This window comes from Peromyscus californicus, unplaced genomic scaffold (assembly GCF_007827085.1).
Source record: "Peromyscus californicus insignis strain IS unplaced genomic scaffold, ASM782708v3 Scaffold_7__1_contigs__length_154581171, whole genome shotgun sequence".
Classification (NCBI taxonomy): Eukaryota; Metazoa; Chordata; class Mammalia; order Rodentia; family Cricetidae; genus Peromyscus; species Peromyscus californicus.
Genome location: NW_026294595.1, coordinates 6,066,936 through 6,084,602, shown reverse-complemented (window position 1 = coordinate 6,084,602; position 17,667 = coordinate 6,066,936). Strand labels below are relative to the sequence as shown.

General features: G+C 48.4%; 1 protein-coding gene across 17 annotated transcripts in view; it reads right to left on the bottom strand.

Moving 5' to 3' along the window:
* Positions 1-17,667, bottom strand: part of Ralgps1 (Ral GEF with PH domain and SH3 binding motif 1) — a 243,215-nt gene that overhangs the window by 39,561 nt on the left and 185,987 nt on the right. For all 17 annotated transcript variants that reach the window (XM_052723160.1, XM_052723159.1, XM_052723162.1 and 14 more), the window contains one exon: positions 536-673. In XM_052723160.1, the coding sequence (XP_052579120.1) occupies positions 536-673 (138 nt within the window). The remainder of the gene's footprint in view (positions 1-535; positions 674-17,667) is intronic.

The following is a 17,667-nucleotide window of genomic DNA, read 5'->3' as shown; positions in this document are numbered from 1 at the left end:
TGAGCAGCAGAGCCTGGCCAGTGGCTTACCAAGTCACTGCCCCATTCCGTTCAGGCCCAACACTAGACGACACGGCCTGGCCTCCTCGGCAAGTCTGGCCAACAGATTACCCTTGTTGGCTTCTTCCTTCTTGCCTCTGCTGCCCTAGTGCAGGGCCAATGGGGGCCTCAAACAGGAGAGCCACAGGTGGAGGGAATATGGACCCAAATCCACCTGGAGTTATCTGGGAGCTTCCCATGAGGCTTTTCGTGGATAAATGGCCCAGAGCCAGCCTGACCTGGGACATGCCTCTCACTGAATGTGTCATCTTAGTGGTCAAACTGTGTGCTCCTCGTGTGTAATGAAGTGACAGGGATATCCAGTTTGCAGAATCTTTGGAGATGTGTAAAAGGCCTAGCCCAAGTCTAAAGCTCAGGACAGTACCGTGGGGAGCTTTGTGGGGCTAATCTGACTCCTGGAGCCTTCTTGTGGCCAAAGCACTGGATCCAGATTGCAACAATGCAAGCTTTCACAATTCTAGGGGTAAGGTACTAACCATAGCTGCAGGAAACTTGCAAATCAGCAATGATCCGGAGGATGTTGTTCATCTGGTTGGATCTTTGTTCGTTTTCCATGATGCTGCCAGAGGCAGGGTATGCAGAATCAATGTAGATCAAATCCAGAAGGTAGATTCCTAGGATTAAAGAAGACACTGAGTTATGGTAGGGTGCATCATGAACTCTAGAGTTAAATTGGCCCCTCTCCAAGAAGTTATACAGAGCAGCTTGTGGAAACTGAACATACTACTTGGACTTGAATTCTAATTCTGACTAACTCATTTTTCATGCTCAACTATATGTCAAATATTTGAGCAACAACCGAAATGGATGCTGGCAGATTCTAGTATGTCTAATCTGCACAGCGGTCAACAGCGAGGTTTTGTACCTATAATCCACGTGGAAAATAACAGGTGGCTATGCCTACTCTTCAATGACTGGGGAAGGTTAATAACTAAGTCTAAGCCGACATGCCCAGGAGAACAGATTTTGTGGTTTTTACTTATTTGTTTAGCTATTTGTCTATCTGCTCCCACACACGTGCACATATACATACAATTACAAATTAATGGAGGAACAGGAGTTAAGAATGAGATACTTCCCTGTACAAAAAAACAAAACACAAAACCCAATGGTAGACTGAGATGCTTAACAAGAAATAAGATGTGGTGCAAGAACAGGACTCCAGAAGGCCAGTGATGAGCTGGGGGTGGGTTCCAAGACAATCAATCCACCTGGACGAGAAGGAAGAAAAGCAGGGGCTGCTCTGTGGGCTGAGCCTCTCCACGGTTCTCAGCTGACTGACTACCGAGTCAGCTGACTATCTGGAGACATGAAAGAAAAGTGGATGGTGTGCCCTTCCGGGAGCAACGCCAATACTCTCCCCGCCATACACGAGGGACTGGGCAGGAGAAGCAACGCAAAGCAGAACTGGAGACAGAAAACACCGATCCAGGCAAAGAGCAACGACTGCCATGGGTGAAAACAGACTCGATGGGGAGGCGTCAACGGCGCCGAATCCCCACGCATGAAACAAAACCACATTTAAACATATAAAGCAAGAAACCACCAGGGAAAAAAGTGAACTTAAAAAATGCTAACACTGAGAAACCCTGTCTCAAAAAACAGCTACAAGCAGCTGCGTGTGCTACAACCATAACTAGGAAGCCTTGGCTTGCCTCTTCTGCAATTTATGAATGAGCATGTACGTACACACACACACACACGTGTATATATAGCAGGCATGCACAGATAACGCTGTAACAAAACCAGTGAGCTTTGGCTTACTTGTGTATATGCATATGTGGGTGTGTTTTCCCACGCGGGTGCATGTGGAGGCCGCAGGGGGATCTCAGGGTGTCCTTCTCTATTACTCTACACCTTATGATTTGAGATGGGTCTTGACTGAATGTGGAGCTTGCCATTTTGGCTAGACTCCAGGTGGAGTTATACAAACAGCATGCTGCCACACCAGGTTTGGTTTGGGTGGTGGTGGTGTCCACACAGGTGCTCAGGGTTTTACTCAAGCAAGCACTTCACTCACTGAGACATCCCCGTAGTCCCTGTAAACTTATATTTCTATAACTAAAACTACAGTTCTTTTTAGATACTCATAGAACACAAACATTGATTTACACGGCTGTAAGGAGAGGCCAGTGAGTTCCAAAAACTCAACACCATGCTACCCACATTCTTTGACTTTACTGTACTCCATCTAGGAGTGAAGTACAGAAAAAAATTCCAGCCACTGGAAGGACACACACATAAGAAACTTCTAGGTTAAAAATAGATCTAAAGTTAAAAAAAAAAATCTGTCTGCATAGCTTTAACAAAAACAGTACTTGTATACTTTGATACCCGACTTGACTTGATATACTTTGATAGACTTGAATCAGTAGCCTTCAGACAATATCTGACGTCCTCCATGTCCCTAGTCCAGGATTTCAAGGTTCTCCCCTTGCTTTCAGGATTTCTAGATCTAGAGCGACAGCTAAGAGTGTGCACCTCTCTTGCAGAGGACCCAAGTTTGGTTCCCAGCACCTATGGCAGGCAGGTCACAACCGCCTCTAACTCCAGCTCCAGGGGCATCGGTTTCTGTGGACGCCTGCACACACATGCACATGTCTCAACATGTACACACACATCATACATCTAATTTAAAATAACAAAAATAAATATTTGAAAAAATGTAAGATTTCTACATTTAATGACTTTAAATGTAGTAAAGCCTAGAGGGACCTTCATAACCTGAAAAAGATGTTAGCTTTATAATATTCAAGGTAACTGTTACCAAAATGTTTGTGCACTAAAATCCTGACCAATGTCAAATATTACTAATGACAAACAGAATACTGTATAGTCATATTTTACATGCACTGTACATATTTCCACGTTATGTAATTGTGCTGTAAAACAATCTACTTGAAGAAACAACGAGAACACTGTATTTCAGAAGTATGGTTCTGGCCAACGTGTCCATCAGAGGAACACTTCTAGCCTTAAGAGTGTATGTTAATAAACTAAGTGTGGTTACACACAGACGGTTCCCATCTGAGTTTTGTGGATGGACCAGCACCTGCTAAGCGTCACAAGTTCATTTCCTTTTCTTCTTCTTTTGTTTGGTTTTTAGAGCCAGGGTTTCTCTGTGTAGCCCTGGCTGTCCTGGAACTCACTCTGTAGATCAGGCTGTCCTTGAACTCGGGATCGGCCTGCCTCAGCCTCTCGCCCGAGTGCTGGGATTAAAGGTGTGCACCACCACGACAGGCACATGTTCATTTTCTGACTTATCCTTCCAAACCCCCACTGTATAAGGGAGGAAAAGGAAGCTCAGAGAGGATGTGAAATTGGCTTAAGGTCACACAGCTGGTAATTGATGGAGAGGGAAGTGGAGCCTAGGCTCCCTCCTCCAACTCAAGCTTCCTGCTACCACAGACCTCGGGTGCTGGGTACCATGAGTCATTTGTCTGCTTTTAAAATAGCCTCACATTGTTCCGGGAAACCATTAAATCACAGAGCATCTGCTGGCACTTCTTGCAGGGGCCATGACCGTTTCCTCTCCTCCTGATGGTACTGCTCTCCAAATTTTAATAATTAGTAATCATTTTCCTTGAATAGACATTCTAAGTGTGGTGGGTTTGAATTCACAGATTTATTCTTTCTCTTGAACTTTGTTTTTCTTCCTCTTTTTCAAAAAATGTAACTTAGTTACCTCCCTGAGGATTCCATAATGGCAATCCTGAAAATCCCATTATGGCTGCAACCACAACAAAAAGCATCCCCCAGTGCTGTGTGGGGGTGGAGGGATGTGGGCCATGGGGTGGGGTGGTTCCAAATGCAGTGTGCAGACTCCAGCTTGGCTGACTCAGAGGCTGGGCAGCAGCTCAGCCCAGGAGCAGAGAAACTACGGGGGCGGGGGGTGGGGCGCACATGGGACAGCGAGTTTCCCTAGGGTCTACTGTGACACGCTGTCCCTTCCTGACCATCCCCTCTGGGATAAGGAAACTGAAGAGATAAAGGCTGCACACAGTCTCACTACTGTGTACTAGGACCTACACCAGCTCTGCCTGGCTGCAGCTCCCATAATCATTCTATTGGCCTCCAAAGCACAGAGCGGCCCTTGCTCAGACACAGCTCTACTTGGAGACTCCCTTGGTATTGCACCAAAAGGACAGTGTGGCCCTGGGCCTCATTCCTGAGTGGTGCTCTGCAAACCAAGGCCAGAGGAGTTCAGCAGATCCTGGGGAGGGGTGGGGGCTCATTAGGTATCAGACAGTCAGTCCCTGATTCCCCTCTGTAAACACCCAGACTCTAGTACCTGCCTGCACCTCAGGCCCTGAGTGTTAGACTAAGGTCATGGTGGTGAGGACAGGATGAGTGACTGGGGAGACCTGAGTCTTATGAAGCCAAGACAGAACCTGTGTAGTGATACATTGACAACCCTATGCCCCCTCAACCACAGCTGCAGGAGTGTGCATTTCTGTGAACAGCGCATGAGTCCAGGGAAGCCCTTTCTGTGTTGTATTAGCCGATCACAGGAGGTATTTCTAACCTAAAACATAACCCAGATGCTTGTTCACGTCCCTTGACTCCCTCAGACCTCAAGGCCTGGGAGCAGGGCTCCTGCTCCTGGAGTGGGTCCCCAGAGCAGAACACACACAGCTGCTTGGTGACTGTGAGAATGAAGGGCATTTGTGTAACCCGGCCCACAGCCTTGGAAGATGCTTCTCATCAGCCTCGTTTTGTAGCTGAGGAAAGATGCCAACTCGAGAGACAATCACCACGGGGCTGGGGCTGGGGCTGCAGGTCAGGGGTAGAGTGTTTGCCTAGAATGCATGAAGCTCTGGGTGTGACCCCCAGTACCACGTGAAGTGGACATGATGGCACACACCTACAATCCCATCGCTCTGACGGTAGAGGCATGAGGATCAGGAGCTCATAGTCATCCTTAGCTACTTAGTGAGTGTAAGATAGGACCAGCCTGAGTTTCATGAGACCCTGTCAAAAAGGAAAAAAAAAAAAGACAATGACTCAGGTTTACTAAGCACTTCCTACATCCTAAACGGAGAGGTGTGGCCAGGTTGTTGCTGTGTAAGGACAATGCTTCCACCAGCAAACCACTGGCCCTCTTCTATAGACAAAGGAACAGAAGCCAGAAGAAAGCACATTGCTTTCCTGAGGCCACACAGTGGGAAAGTGGCCAAGGCAGGATTCACATACAGGAGTTATTCACATAACTGCCATGTTAGTCTTTATGTCGCTGCAGCCAGCAGCCCGGAGTGCCTGGAATGAAGCAGGATGGGGACACAGAACAGCTGAACCTGGGGAGGGGTGGGTGCCCAGGCTACGGCTCTCTTCTCCTTATTTCTACTTTGGGATTAACGTTCTCCAGACTCTGGCTGCTCCCTCCTGTTATCCGTATCAGGCTTGCCTGGGCACATCTGTCTCAGGTCTGCACATCAGCGGCCCACCCAGACTTGGGGGCCCTGCCAACTCCACCACACAGCCCCACTAGAAGTAACAGCGGGATGTCCACGGGAAGGATGGTCTGGCTACCACTGCCATAACCAACGATGGTGGGACCACCCTGCAGCTGGCCCAGTGCAGGGAGCCCATCTGGACTGGGATAGGAGAGCTCCTGTTCCTCTGAGACAGCGACTGCGGCAGATGACACTGTGCTGCTGGCCCAGGCACCGGCTTTGGCCGCAGTGAGGCTGAGCGGTGCCAAGGGACTGGGCTAGAGGGTGAGGCACTGACACCGAGGGGAGCTGGAGCGCCAGGAATGGCCACTGTCTACCGTGCAGGGAGGGGGTGCTGCTGGTCTCAGGACCCCTCACAACACCTTAGGGCAGGGACTCTCGTTGCCCACACTGTGCCAGTGAGGAAACTGAGGCTTGGGAGGAGAGCAGGGTGGGATTCAGGCCTATCTCGACAGCAGCGCTAGGGGCAGGGACTGGGAGGCATGGCTGGTAAAAGGAAGAGGACCCCAGCTTGAGCTGGGGGTGTAAGGGATGCGGTATGGCCTGTCACCTGAGGGCACTGCGGCCAGCCAGCACTATCCCACGACCATGCCCACTCCAGACCAGCCCTCCTGAGGCAAACGGTTCCCCAGACCTCGCTGCTAGCCTGTGCCACCTTTGTATCAGGCCAGCTGAGCACCCCTTGACAGAGGAGATGCTTTCAAGAGGACCCCAGCTTGGTGGTGTCCAGAACCGTCTGCAAGCTGGGGCCGGCAGCCCCGCCGAGCCAAGGCCCATGGCTGGCCCGGCTCCCCACAGCCCAGGGAAGACTCACTGCACCCTTGTTCTCTCACGCCGGCCTTGTCTCACTTCCAGCCCGAGTCTGGTTTTGGTTTTTCTCACATGGCTATCTTTTCAATATGGAAAATTCTGCTGTGTCGAAGGGAAAAGAAACCTGCCCGGCAGGAGAACGCGCCACTTTTCCATCTTACCACTTTCTATTTTCTCTTTTTCAAAATCTGAGATGAAAGACTTTTTTCCACGATCTTTGCTCTGCCTGAAAAGATGACTTTCAGAATTCAGAAATGAGGAGCTGGCACTGGAGCTACACTTGTGTGGTTCCACCCCATAAACCATCCTGGTAAGTTCCAAATGAAATAATAGCGTCCTGCTCATTAGACTCTGCATGATTTGGTTTGGTGTGTTCAGACATCACCAAGCAGACCCACTGTCTGCGGGCAGCCCTGGCTCCCTGAGAAGATGGATATGATTGTATTAATTAATGCCTGCCAATTAACATCCATCACGCAGAGTGGTAACTTCAGAATGAATTCTCGTTTAAAGAGTAAGTCTTATGGGAAGTTGGTGGCCTCTGACTGCCAGGGAGATAAATGTTTCCCAGGCCTTCAGCAAGGGGCCTGGACTGCCAGTCACGTGTCAGGTGGGGAGAAGCCATGGTTTCCGGTCGAGCACATGGCCTCATTAGTGTCTTTCTGTTTTGTGACTCATGATTCCAAAGGCACGTGGGCAAAGTCCTGTAGCCTGGACAGAACCCTGATGTCCAGGAGATTCAACCCCCTCCAGACTCCCCTAGGAGAACGGAGGACATGGCCTCAGGCTCCTCACCACCTGAGTAAGATCTGCAGATCTACGGTGTGAGGAGGCAGAAACCGTCAGCCAGAAGTCCCCCGAGGCCCATGAGGCTGTGTGCGGGGCTCAGACGGGCAGTCAGAAGGCGAGGGAGGGTGTGCATCTGTTTACTGTTATTGGGCTTGTTTTGTGCTGTGTAGATGGTCTCACTGGATCCTTCAGTAACTTCACTGGCAGAAGAAAAGAAGCTGACATGCTGGTCTCCGCGACACCCTGCTCCCCACTCTTTCCTCTGGGAGAAACCATACCTCCCACACTCAGAACCCATGTGGTCAGTGGGCCTGGAACAATTCCATTCCCTCCTCTCCCCTGGGGTGAAAACAAACTTTATAAAGTACTGTACTGGAGAGGGAAAAAACAACTCACCAAACTGCTCAGAGAAGAAAGAAGTAAAGTCACAAACTGTCCATGTGACGCGAAGTCACGGAACTGAGGGAAAGGAAATTAGCAGCAAACACTTCCACTAACACTTTAGATAAAGGGGAACAAGAGAAAAACCAAACAGAGGAACACAGACCAAACACAAAGCAGAAATAACGGATGTGAATGTTTCAATGACATTCATTTATTTCTGTGTGTGTGTGTGTGTGTGTGTGTGTGTGTGTGTGTGTGTGTGTGTGCATCTGCACACTCTGATGCACATGTGGAAGTCAGAAGACAGCTTGCAAAAGCAGGCTCCCACCTCCACCATGTGGGCCTGGCATGGAACTCAGGTGGTCAGCATGGTGGCTGGTGCCTTTCCTCACTGAGCTGTCTCGTGGGCCTGTGAATTTTTAAAATCAGAAGTATAAATGAAGGTGAAGTTTAATTTTGAAAACAAAACAAAACAAAAGCTTGGTGGTGATAGTGCACACCTTTAATCCCAGCACTCGGGAGGCACAGGCAGGCAGATCTTTGTGAGTTCGAGGCCAGCCTGGTCTACAGAATGAGTTCCAGGATAGCCAGGGATACACAGAGAAACCCTGTCTCAAAAAAAAAAAAAAAAAAAGCAGTCAACTCTTTAATATGTATGATTAAAGGGAGAAATAAGATTTAAAAGACTGGTATATAATTAGGGATGAGAGAGGGATATGAGTCCAAGTGTGGTAGAGAAGTTAAAATAGTTGCAATTCTTTTTTAAAAAATGTTTTCTAAATATCCATGTTTCTATCCATAGACCTGGGCTACTTTCAATTGTGGTCAGAGAAGTTTCTTTTTGCAGTGGGTAGGCATCACGGGAGAGATGTAGAACGTCAAAGAATGGACACCAAGAGACTGAACGCTCAGTCCTAGGCAAGACCTTTAGATCAATCCCCCTGCCCCAGCTCCACCCTGCAGCATCATCAAAGCTCAGGGCACATCATGGAAGAGGAGGTAGACAGAGAGCAGTGCTGTGACATGCTGTCTTCTGGACAGCAGCCACTGAAGTTGCCTTAACAAGATCAAGTCACACAGACAGGATGGATCCCTCCAAGCTCCACACCACACTGAGGAGCAGTGGCAGGTGCTGGGAGGGAGAATCATTCTTTACTGAGGGTGTGGTCACTGGTAGGTTTCCCACGCTCCAGTGAAAGGGCCACCCCAAATACATATGGGCAGCACTACATGGACTCAGTGGGTTATAAAAAAAATGGCGTGAAATTGGAAGGGTGTGCGTTGAGGGGACTAAGGAGAGGAGCTGATGGCAGGAAATGGGGTAGAGGAGATCATATTTCATTGTATATATGTATGAAACAATCAAAAATAAGGAAAAAAATTTAAAAGGTAGATGAAATGAATGCTTAATAAAAAAGTTGTCTTTTCAAAATTGTGTCAAGAAGAGACAATAAACTTTTCAATAACCAAAAACAATTCAATACCCACAAAAGAGAAAAATATTAACATTGAGAAAGTTGCTCTAATCCTGAAGTATGGTATCAACATGTTTCAAGAAACTCATCCATAAAACCTCAAGAGCAAACCGGACACTGAACAGTTTCAGAGCACAGAGAAAGCCAGAAGTACTTGCAGTTCTTTTTCAGGACTAGTTTACCTGTTGTAGTAAAACCGGGCAGAGGTGGCATGAAAAGGAGCCACAGGGGTCACCCGAAGAATGAGAAGAGGTGGGATGACAATGTCCCCACAGAGCCATAGACCATCTAACAGCAGCAGGCACGGGAAGACCGCTTCTGAGTTGTTGGTCAGGGCTGTCCAAGAGACTCCTGACCATCACAGGCTGCCGCCGCCCTTGGTATACTCCCTCAGAGGTGGGAGGGAAGTCCCTATTGCTGAAAAGACAACACACTTTGGACACAGGGCCCAAAGCCCCTGTGCTGGATTTGTCTCTGAAGCCTCCTCCCTGAGGACTAGCTGTCCTGGTAGCAGAAGGTGCCATGTAAGCTTCTCAAGTAGGAAAGCCACCAACAGTCCTACCCAGCTATGACACTTAAGAACCACAGCAATGACGAGCCAGGTATGATAGCCCTAAGGGTGCAATGGTGAACGCATATCCTGGGGGTAACCAACAGCTCTCTAGTGGGACTTAAGACCAGCTCAACCAGAGGGAAATCATGCCTGGGACTGGAAACCTAGCCAACTACCCTAGGACTAGTGAGGTCATGGATCTTAGAGGAGAATCTACAATCACCACTTTACTAAACCAGCCTAACTTCTAACCACACTCTAAATATTTGTCCTTATACCACAGATAAGTGCAGTTCTCACCCTTCATCAAGAAAACTTCTCTTTGCAACAGATGGAGATCATCATAGAAAGCCACAACCAATCAAACACAGTATAGTCTCAACAGATACTCCTCCTGCACCCAAGGCTCAGGGAACACTGCAGAAGAGGAGGCAGAAAGACGGTAAGAGCCAGATGATCAGGGAGTTGCTGTGCGACTGTGTATCCATGAAGTCTTATCAACATGGCTGTCTGAGCAAGGATGGCACCAATAAACATGGCAACACGGAACAGGGAAAGTCCATGAAGCCTCAACCCTCAATAAAGAACTACAGGCAAATAAGGCATGCTGAGAGTGGGGGAAACAGTCTTCCAAAGGGAAGAGCACACCACTGTTATCCAATATCCAATGGTCAGCCCCCCAAACACACACATACAAGAAACATTATATGAACTGAGCAGGGGTTGTACTGATGTATTTACACACCTAACTATACAAAATATATTTGTATGTATACATATGTATGTATGTAACAATAATTAAGGAAAAAGAGGCCATGAAATTGAGAGAGAAAGGGCAGGTACATGATAGTGATTGGAGGGAGGAAAGGAGGAAAGGGAAGGGGAAAATGATATTATATCACAAAACAAAAAATTATTTAAAAAGAAAAAAAGAATGAGGGCTGGAGAGATGGCTCAGAGGTTAAGAGCATCGGCTGCTCTTCCAGAGGTCCTGAGTTCAATTCCCAGCAACCACATGGTGGCTCACAACCATCTGTAGTGAGATCTGGCACCCTCTTCTGGTGGGCAGGGATATATGCAGACAGAACACTGTATATATAATAAATAAATCTTTTTAAAAAAATAAAAATAAGCTGGGCAGTGGTGGTGCACACCTTTAATCCCAGCACTTGGAAGGCATAGGCAGGTGAATCTCTATGAGTTCGAGGCCAGCCTGGTCTACAGAGTGAGATCCAGGACAGGCACCAAAACTACACAGAGAAACCCTGTCTCAAAAAAACCCCCCAAAAGATAAGAAATAAAATAAAATAAAATTTTTTTTAAAAAAAGAATGAAACGCGGGGCTGGGATATAGTTCAATCAATAAAATGTTTGCCATGAAGGCAAAAGAACCAGATAAAAACTGGGTGTGGCAATGCACATCTATAATCCCAGCACTGGGGAGGCAGAGACAGGTGTATCCTCGCAGCTCACTGGCCAGCCAGCCTAGCTGAATTGAAATGGTTTCTCCACATTCAGGGAGGAAGACACCTGATAATGACCCTCTGGCTACCACGAATGCCCACACACACATGTACACATACCAACATGAATTGTATCAATATGCACACAAAACAATTAAAATATTTCCAAGTAAGTTAATAAAACAATCAAAATATAAAAATACCAATAAGCCAGACAATCTTATTGCATCATGTGATCTGGAGAGATGGTGAATGATACTGACACCTTTACTATCTATTCCTAATGATGCACTGTAAAGCAGACTTCTTGAATTTGATGAGAGGTGAGTATTAGAAAACTAAACAGTATTGTTATATTGAAGTCTGAGTAAGTCGAGATAAATGCAGACTGTCTGCCACACATCAATGCACAAGTCAATGGGACGAGACAAAACCAACACGTGTGAAATAATAAGAGGTGCACACGGCACTGCCGTTGTTGGCACGTGATGTGATCAGCTATCATAACAGTTATATAACGAGACAACTTAGGACAATCAGCTGCAGCACCATCAGCCCTAGCAGAGTCAACTTCAAACTGAAACACCAGTACCATTCTTACATGCCAATAGTCATCGTGTGGAAAATGTAACGGAAAAACAGAACAGCAAAAAATATCGAACACCTGGAAGTAAACGCAGAAAGAAGTGAGTGCATCCATACACATGAACACTAGATAGAGAAGTTATACCACACTATTAAAATTACATGTGAAAATTTCCAGACTTATTTACTCCCTCTTTGAATAATCCATTTTATTGAAATGAAGGTGGGGCTGTCGAGATGGCTCAGTGGTCAGACGCTCACTGCCAAGCCTGAGTACCTGAGCGCCAGCACCAAACCACACGCTAGAAGAGGAAAAACAACTATGGACAGCCGTCCTTGACCTTCCCGTGGGTCTGCGCGCACGCGCGTGCACACACACACACACACACACACACACACAGAGTAAATGTGCAGTTTTCTCTGTGTCGTCTCTGTCCCCCTGTGTTTAACTTCTCAGGTGAGAACACAAAACTATCATGATCAAATCAAAACGAACAGAGTAAAGCCCTCTTAAGACTGCTCAACGCGAAGAGACTGCGACACCGTGGAGCGCTCAGCCCTAAACGGCACCCCTGTGTAATCACCGCTCCTTCCAGCTCAGGGACCATCTCTGAAGAGAGGGCAGAAAGACTGCACAAGCCACGCTGGTCAAGAACTCCAGTGGAACAGGGGTTTCTGGACTCAATACAGCGGTCACACACATGAAGTCACAAAGGTTCTAACAGCATGCACAGGATCCCAGCAAGTTCAAGCAGACGAATCTCGGCATGGGGGAGGGAGGTGGACATGGTCCCACCCTAGCCGAAGAGCTATCGGCAACTGATGGCTGCTGAGGGTGGGGGAGTCAGGTGTTTTTATGGTGCTGTGGCCCCGGGCAGGTCAACCACACTGGATGATTGGATGGCTCCATATGCAAGAGTGTTTAGGCAGTACAAACTAGACTTGGTGGGTGGGCAGGCAGGTGGGGGGGGATATGGGAGTAGTTGGACAAGGGGGGTGGTAAATGTGATCGAAACACATTGTAGGAAATTCTCAAACAATGGAAGTATTTTATAAAGACTCTCAAGGACATAAAGTCAGATGTAAATAAATGATGAAATAATTAATATTGCTTAGACGAGAAGGCTCAGTTTCATCAGGTCAATGACTGCCCTGTTAATGTTCAACTGTCATGATTCTTAAGTTCCTCTCTCCGATAGAACACAGCAGTTTGAAAGAGGAATGAGGAATGTGTCCTCATTAACGTTCACACTTGACAAAATCTGAAATGCATCCTAAAGTTCACATGGAGGAGCAAACACTTCCTCCCTTCCCCTCCCCTCCCCTCCCCTCCCCTCCCCTCCCCTCCCTCCCTCCTTCCTTCCTATCAATAAAGGAATAAGCATATTTTGGCAAGTGGTTTTTTGAGCATCCTCAGCTCTTGGTTGAAGACTTGGTCATCAGGGTTAGGATGGGGAGGACCATAGCCATTTGCTGAGAGGTCCCTCTTCATCTCCTGCCCCACCACCTGCATCTGGGCTATCCAAGACCAACCCAGTCTGCACTCTGTGATCTTTCTCACTCACCTGATGACTTTCCATCCTCAACAGAGACAGGTTTTATTGCCCCTGGGATGCCTCTCCAGTCTCTCTACCCTGATGGACCACTGATGCTTAGAGTCCCCTCCCTCCTGTCTGTCCCTACGCTCTTGGGCTCTCCTGCCCCTTCTTTTGTCACAGCATGGACGCCATGCGCACAGGTCAAGGCTGTGTGCTACTTGGTTCTCCATTCTTCAGGTCTACCATCAAGGTGCAGAGTAGGGCTCAGAGAATCGGGTCCAACTGGAGCCAAAGCTGAGGTTTTATTTGCACACAGACAACTCTTCAATCTGACCCTTAACTTCCCCTGCTTGGTGGAAGAAAACAGCACAGCTACCACTGTCAGGCACCCTACTCCAGTCACCCTTTGGGGGGCAGCGTTGGCCCTGTCATCTCCAGCCCAACTCCCCTCATTTCTCTGAGTGCTATAAAGAGCATCCAGAGGTGCGAACGTCATCAAAAGGAAACGGGAGATGACTCCCAAAGTGAAAGCCTCGGGAACCTGCGTCTACACTGGGTAGAACGGAGGCTGCCACGTGCCAAGGAAAACACTCCCAAGCTTGTCTTTCCAGTGCTGGCTCCAAGATCTGCTACTGTGCACAGAAAGGCTCCCCAAACGTCCCAGGCCACCAGGATCCCAGCCAGAGAGTGAGCTCACAGACGCTGTTTAAGTCGACAAAGTATTTTCCATTTCCCCTAATACACTCACAGATCTGTGGTCACTCAGTGCCTAGTCTTTAAGTACACCAAAAACAACAAAGCTGACAGCTTTATTCGTGACTCAGTGGAGGCTGTAACCGACACTGGGCCTCCGTCATCAATTTCCCCGCATTCGCTGGGAAATGAGCGGCAGACTTTTGGAGGACTAGCTAGATCCAAACTGATTCCTACGTTCTTAGAGCGAAGGATCTCGAAGCAGGAAAGTCCCAAGGCCTCCTTAGGCCCTCTGCCCACCACTGAGTTATTTGGAGTTGTCAGGTTTAGGGGTTTTGAGTCTCCCATTTTTCTTCACGGTGAAAGGATACCTGCAGGTCCCCACCAGGAAGTTCTAGGAAAGCCACTTTTAGTGGTTGGAGATGCAGTTCAGCAGGGCCATCTCTGTGAGCTCCACCCTTCTCCAGGGCAGTGTGGACTAGAAGGTGCTACTCAACCAGATCTACCGGCTCAGGCCTGGTCTTGCTTCCCAGCCCAAGCCTATGTCTGCAACCCAACCAGCAGGGGGCACCCGGGGAAAGTAGTGTTCTGGCTAGTCTGCACCGGGGCCACCACTGCTAGGTCAGGCCCAACCACATCTGTCCTCCTCGTGTATCAGAACTCAACTCCTTGTACAGTGGGCCCAAGATACTTGAACCCCTGGGCCCTGAACTCCTGGTCATCTCCTTGAAACCTGACCTATTTCTTTGCCCACCTGTCCAGTACCAATTTCACCCCATTCTACCTCTACCTCCTCCTCCTCCTCCTCCTCCTCCTCCTCCTCCTCCTCCTCCTCACAGCACAACTGCTGTCCCAGTAGGATCTAGAGTCAACACTGCCATCATTAGGGTGCCCCTTGCTACACCATCAGAGGGTGTTTTGTGGTGGGGACAGTGGCCTCAGTGGTAGGGAAGCATGGCTGCCGGCAAACCGGAAAAGGTAAGTGACAGATCACTGTGGAGAGGGCCAACCGCAAGGACACGGCTCATGTAGTAATGTCCACTGTGCCAGGCAAAGGTGTTGGTGTTATAGATATTCACAGAGCGCATCCCATGTCCTAGACACAGTGCAGAGCACCAGACAAGGCATGGCTCCTGACCCCAACAGCCTGATGAGAAGAAGCATTTGAAACACAAAACATAAAAAATTAATACTCTAATATCCTTAGAGGAGACAGAAAATGGGTTAGTTGTGTCCCTGACATCGCAGCATTTGCTAAGGCGCCCTTCCCTGCCTCTGTGTCTCCTTAACTCCAGAGATGTTAGGTGGCCTGCTTCGGGTCACTGGCTACATCAGCGGATTCAAGACAGGAACCTGGTGGCTGCAGTCAGGTCTGATGCTGAGTTCCACACATACACTGGAGGGAAGGTGTGGGAGCACAAGGCATCTGTGGTCAAGCTTCAGCATCATTAACTTACGACTGGGGCAGTTGCTGCCCATAGCTCTCCCAGGTCTCCATGGAGACTCAGGAAGACGACACACAGGAAAGGGGCTGCCAGAGTGTCTGGACAGAGTGGACACTCGGCACAGAAACAACAACACTTCAGGAGGAGCTGGAGGTGTGTAACTAACAGCTCACAGAGCTTCCCCTGGGCTGTCACTAGAGTTCCTGCAGAGAAGAGATGGAAGGTCTCTCATTCATGGAGACAGGAGCAGAGGAGGGGCTCTTGCTAGAATCTACAAGTAAGCCCAACACACTTTAGGGTAGACATACAGAACAGACACTGAGCAACTCTGGGCCTTGTCTCTTTAAAGTGGGATCATCTGGGCTTGTCCCAATTCGCAGGGATTCAGTGACAGTAGGCTGCCCAGCAGGAGCTGACCTGGGCTTCTAGAATGCTTTGTGCTCCCTCTCCTCACATGCAATTGTGGCTGCTCTTGGCAGGAGAGGATGGGAGTGTGCCCAGAGGGAAACCCAAATGCCTATCTGCTGATAAACCTCAAAGCCCAGTAGATTTCACCACATCCAAGGATACAGTCCATGGAAAGAAAACCCAATGAAGCGCACGTGGAAAACCCCAGTAAGTCACGGGCTGCAGTGGCACACAGCTGGAGGAGCAGAGTGCGACCCTCCTCTGGACAGTGTGGGCCAAGGTCTGGGACAGAGCGTTAGAAACATGGCACAGGAAGACAAGGCTCCTGGCATTCAACAGGCAACCCGCAGAGATGAAACGAAGGCTGTAAAATGGTAAAAGAACTAAAGAAAAGTTAAACCACACCAGAATTAAGGCAAGGGAATAGCTCAGTGGCACAGTGCTTGCCTAATGTGCATGAAGCTTGGGGTTAGATCCCTAGAGTTGTAAAAACAAACAAAAAACCTAAAAAACAAAACAAAACAAAAACCTATGAATTGAAACAACATCAGAAGCAACAGGAGCCAAGTGGGTACCGTGGGAACTTGCACACTGAGTGTGGAAGGCCAACTTGGCAAGTCACTCCAGTGCCAAGGAAAAGGGCGAGAGAAGAAACCTGTCTGAGAAAATGGGGGCCAGTCAACAGACAGCTGACCAGGGCACAGCCTGTGCCCCAGAAGAACTCAGTTCTGGGAACGAACCCCGTCCCTAGACACATCCTGGTTAAGTATCTAAATGAAAATAAAATCCAATGCGAATAAACAAGTCCAGAGAAAAGGGAAAACCCAAACCCACAAAGGTGACCCCTGGCCCTCCAAGCAAGTTTGGGGGCTCTCTTTGATCTGCTCCAACTGAACCTTGTAGTCCACCAGATTGGCTGGGATATGAAACAGTCCACACTGGTCCTTCCAGCTGCTTCCTGTGTGAGGAGAAAGCAGGAAGGACAGTTCATTTACAAAATGTTAGCACTTGTCAGGGGATGCGCCAGTTGCTTTAATTCTTTGCTTTATTTATATGTTTGGTTTTTTGTTTTGTTTTGTTTTGTTTTTGTTCAGGGTCTCATAGCCCAGGCTGTGTCACAGATAGTGACCCTGGACTGCTAATACTCCTGCCTCCATGTTCCCAAGTCCTGGGGTTACATCCCTGTGCTACCATACCCAGATTGATTTTTTTTTTTTTAAAGAAGAAAAATATTTTTCCTTACTAATTGTGGTGCTTAGGTATAAAGACCCAAAGAAGTGCTGAATGATTTCCGACAGCATAAAATGTGGTCAATGCTCATTTTTTCCGTATAAATTCACGGAAGTGGGTTGTCCTGCAGACCAAGGCAGCTGATGTCAGCTTCTGAATTCCCCATTAGTGGGTCACATCTGAGGTCCGCTGCCTTGTCAGAGGTCTGTGAAGGCTGGAAGGCCTGCCCACACTACTGGGTCATAAAATAAGCACTGGGGAGCTTTGAGGGTTCCACATGATCTGGGTGCTAGGGGTCGGTTCTGAGGATAAATACAGCTGTCATACAACAAGGTAGGCCATTTCTGTGAAGGCCAGTTTCTGGTGGGGCAACAGTGCTTTGTGCCTACTTCATACATGTACAGCAAGCATGGGAAGCAAGAGCTGTCCCTACTGCTGCCCACTCCCTACAGGCAGCATCTACTGAGGCTGACAAGGGAATGTCCAGTGCGTGTCCTGGGGCCACCAGTGAGGAGACTCTCCAGGAGGCTGTGGAGCCCACTCTAGGCCATGGTGAGGGAGAAGTAATTGGCTGCAGGGGGCACTGAGCTGGAAAGACCACAGTCCACACACAGCAGCCCCAGGGGAGGGATGGCTCAAAGGAGGTTCCCACATCAAGAGCACAGGAGGAAGCGTGCTGAAGACTAGCAGATGTTAGGGCTGGTGACCCGGTGACAGTGGCCACTGAGCTTTGAGCTGAGACCTGTGCCTGCATTATCTCATGGAGTCTTGGTTCTTACAGA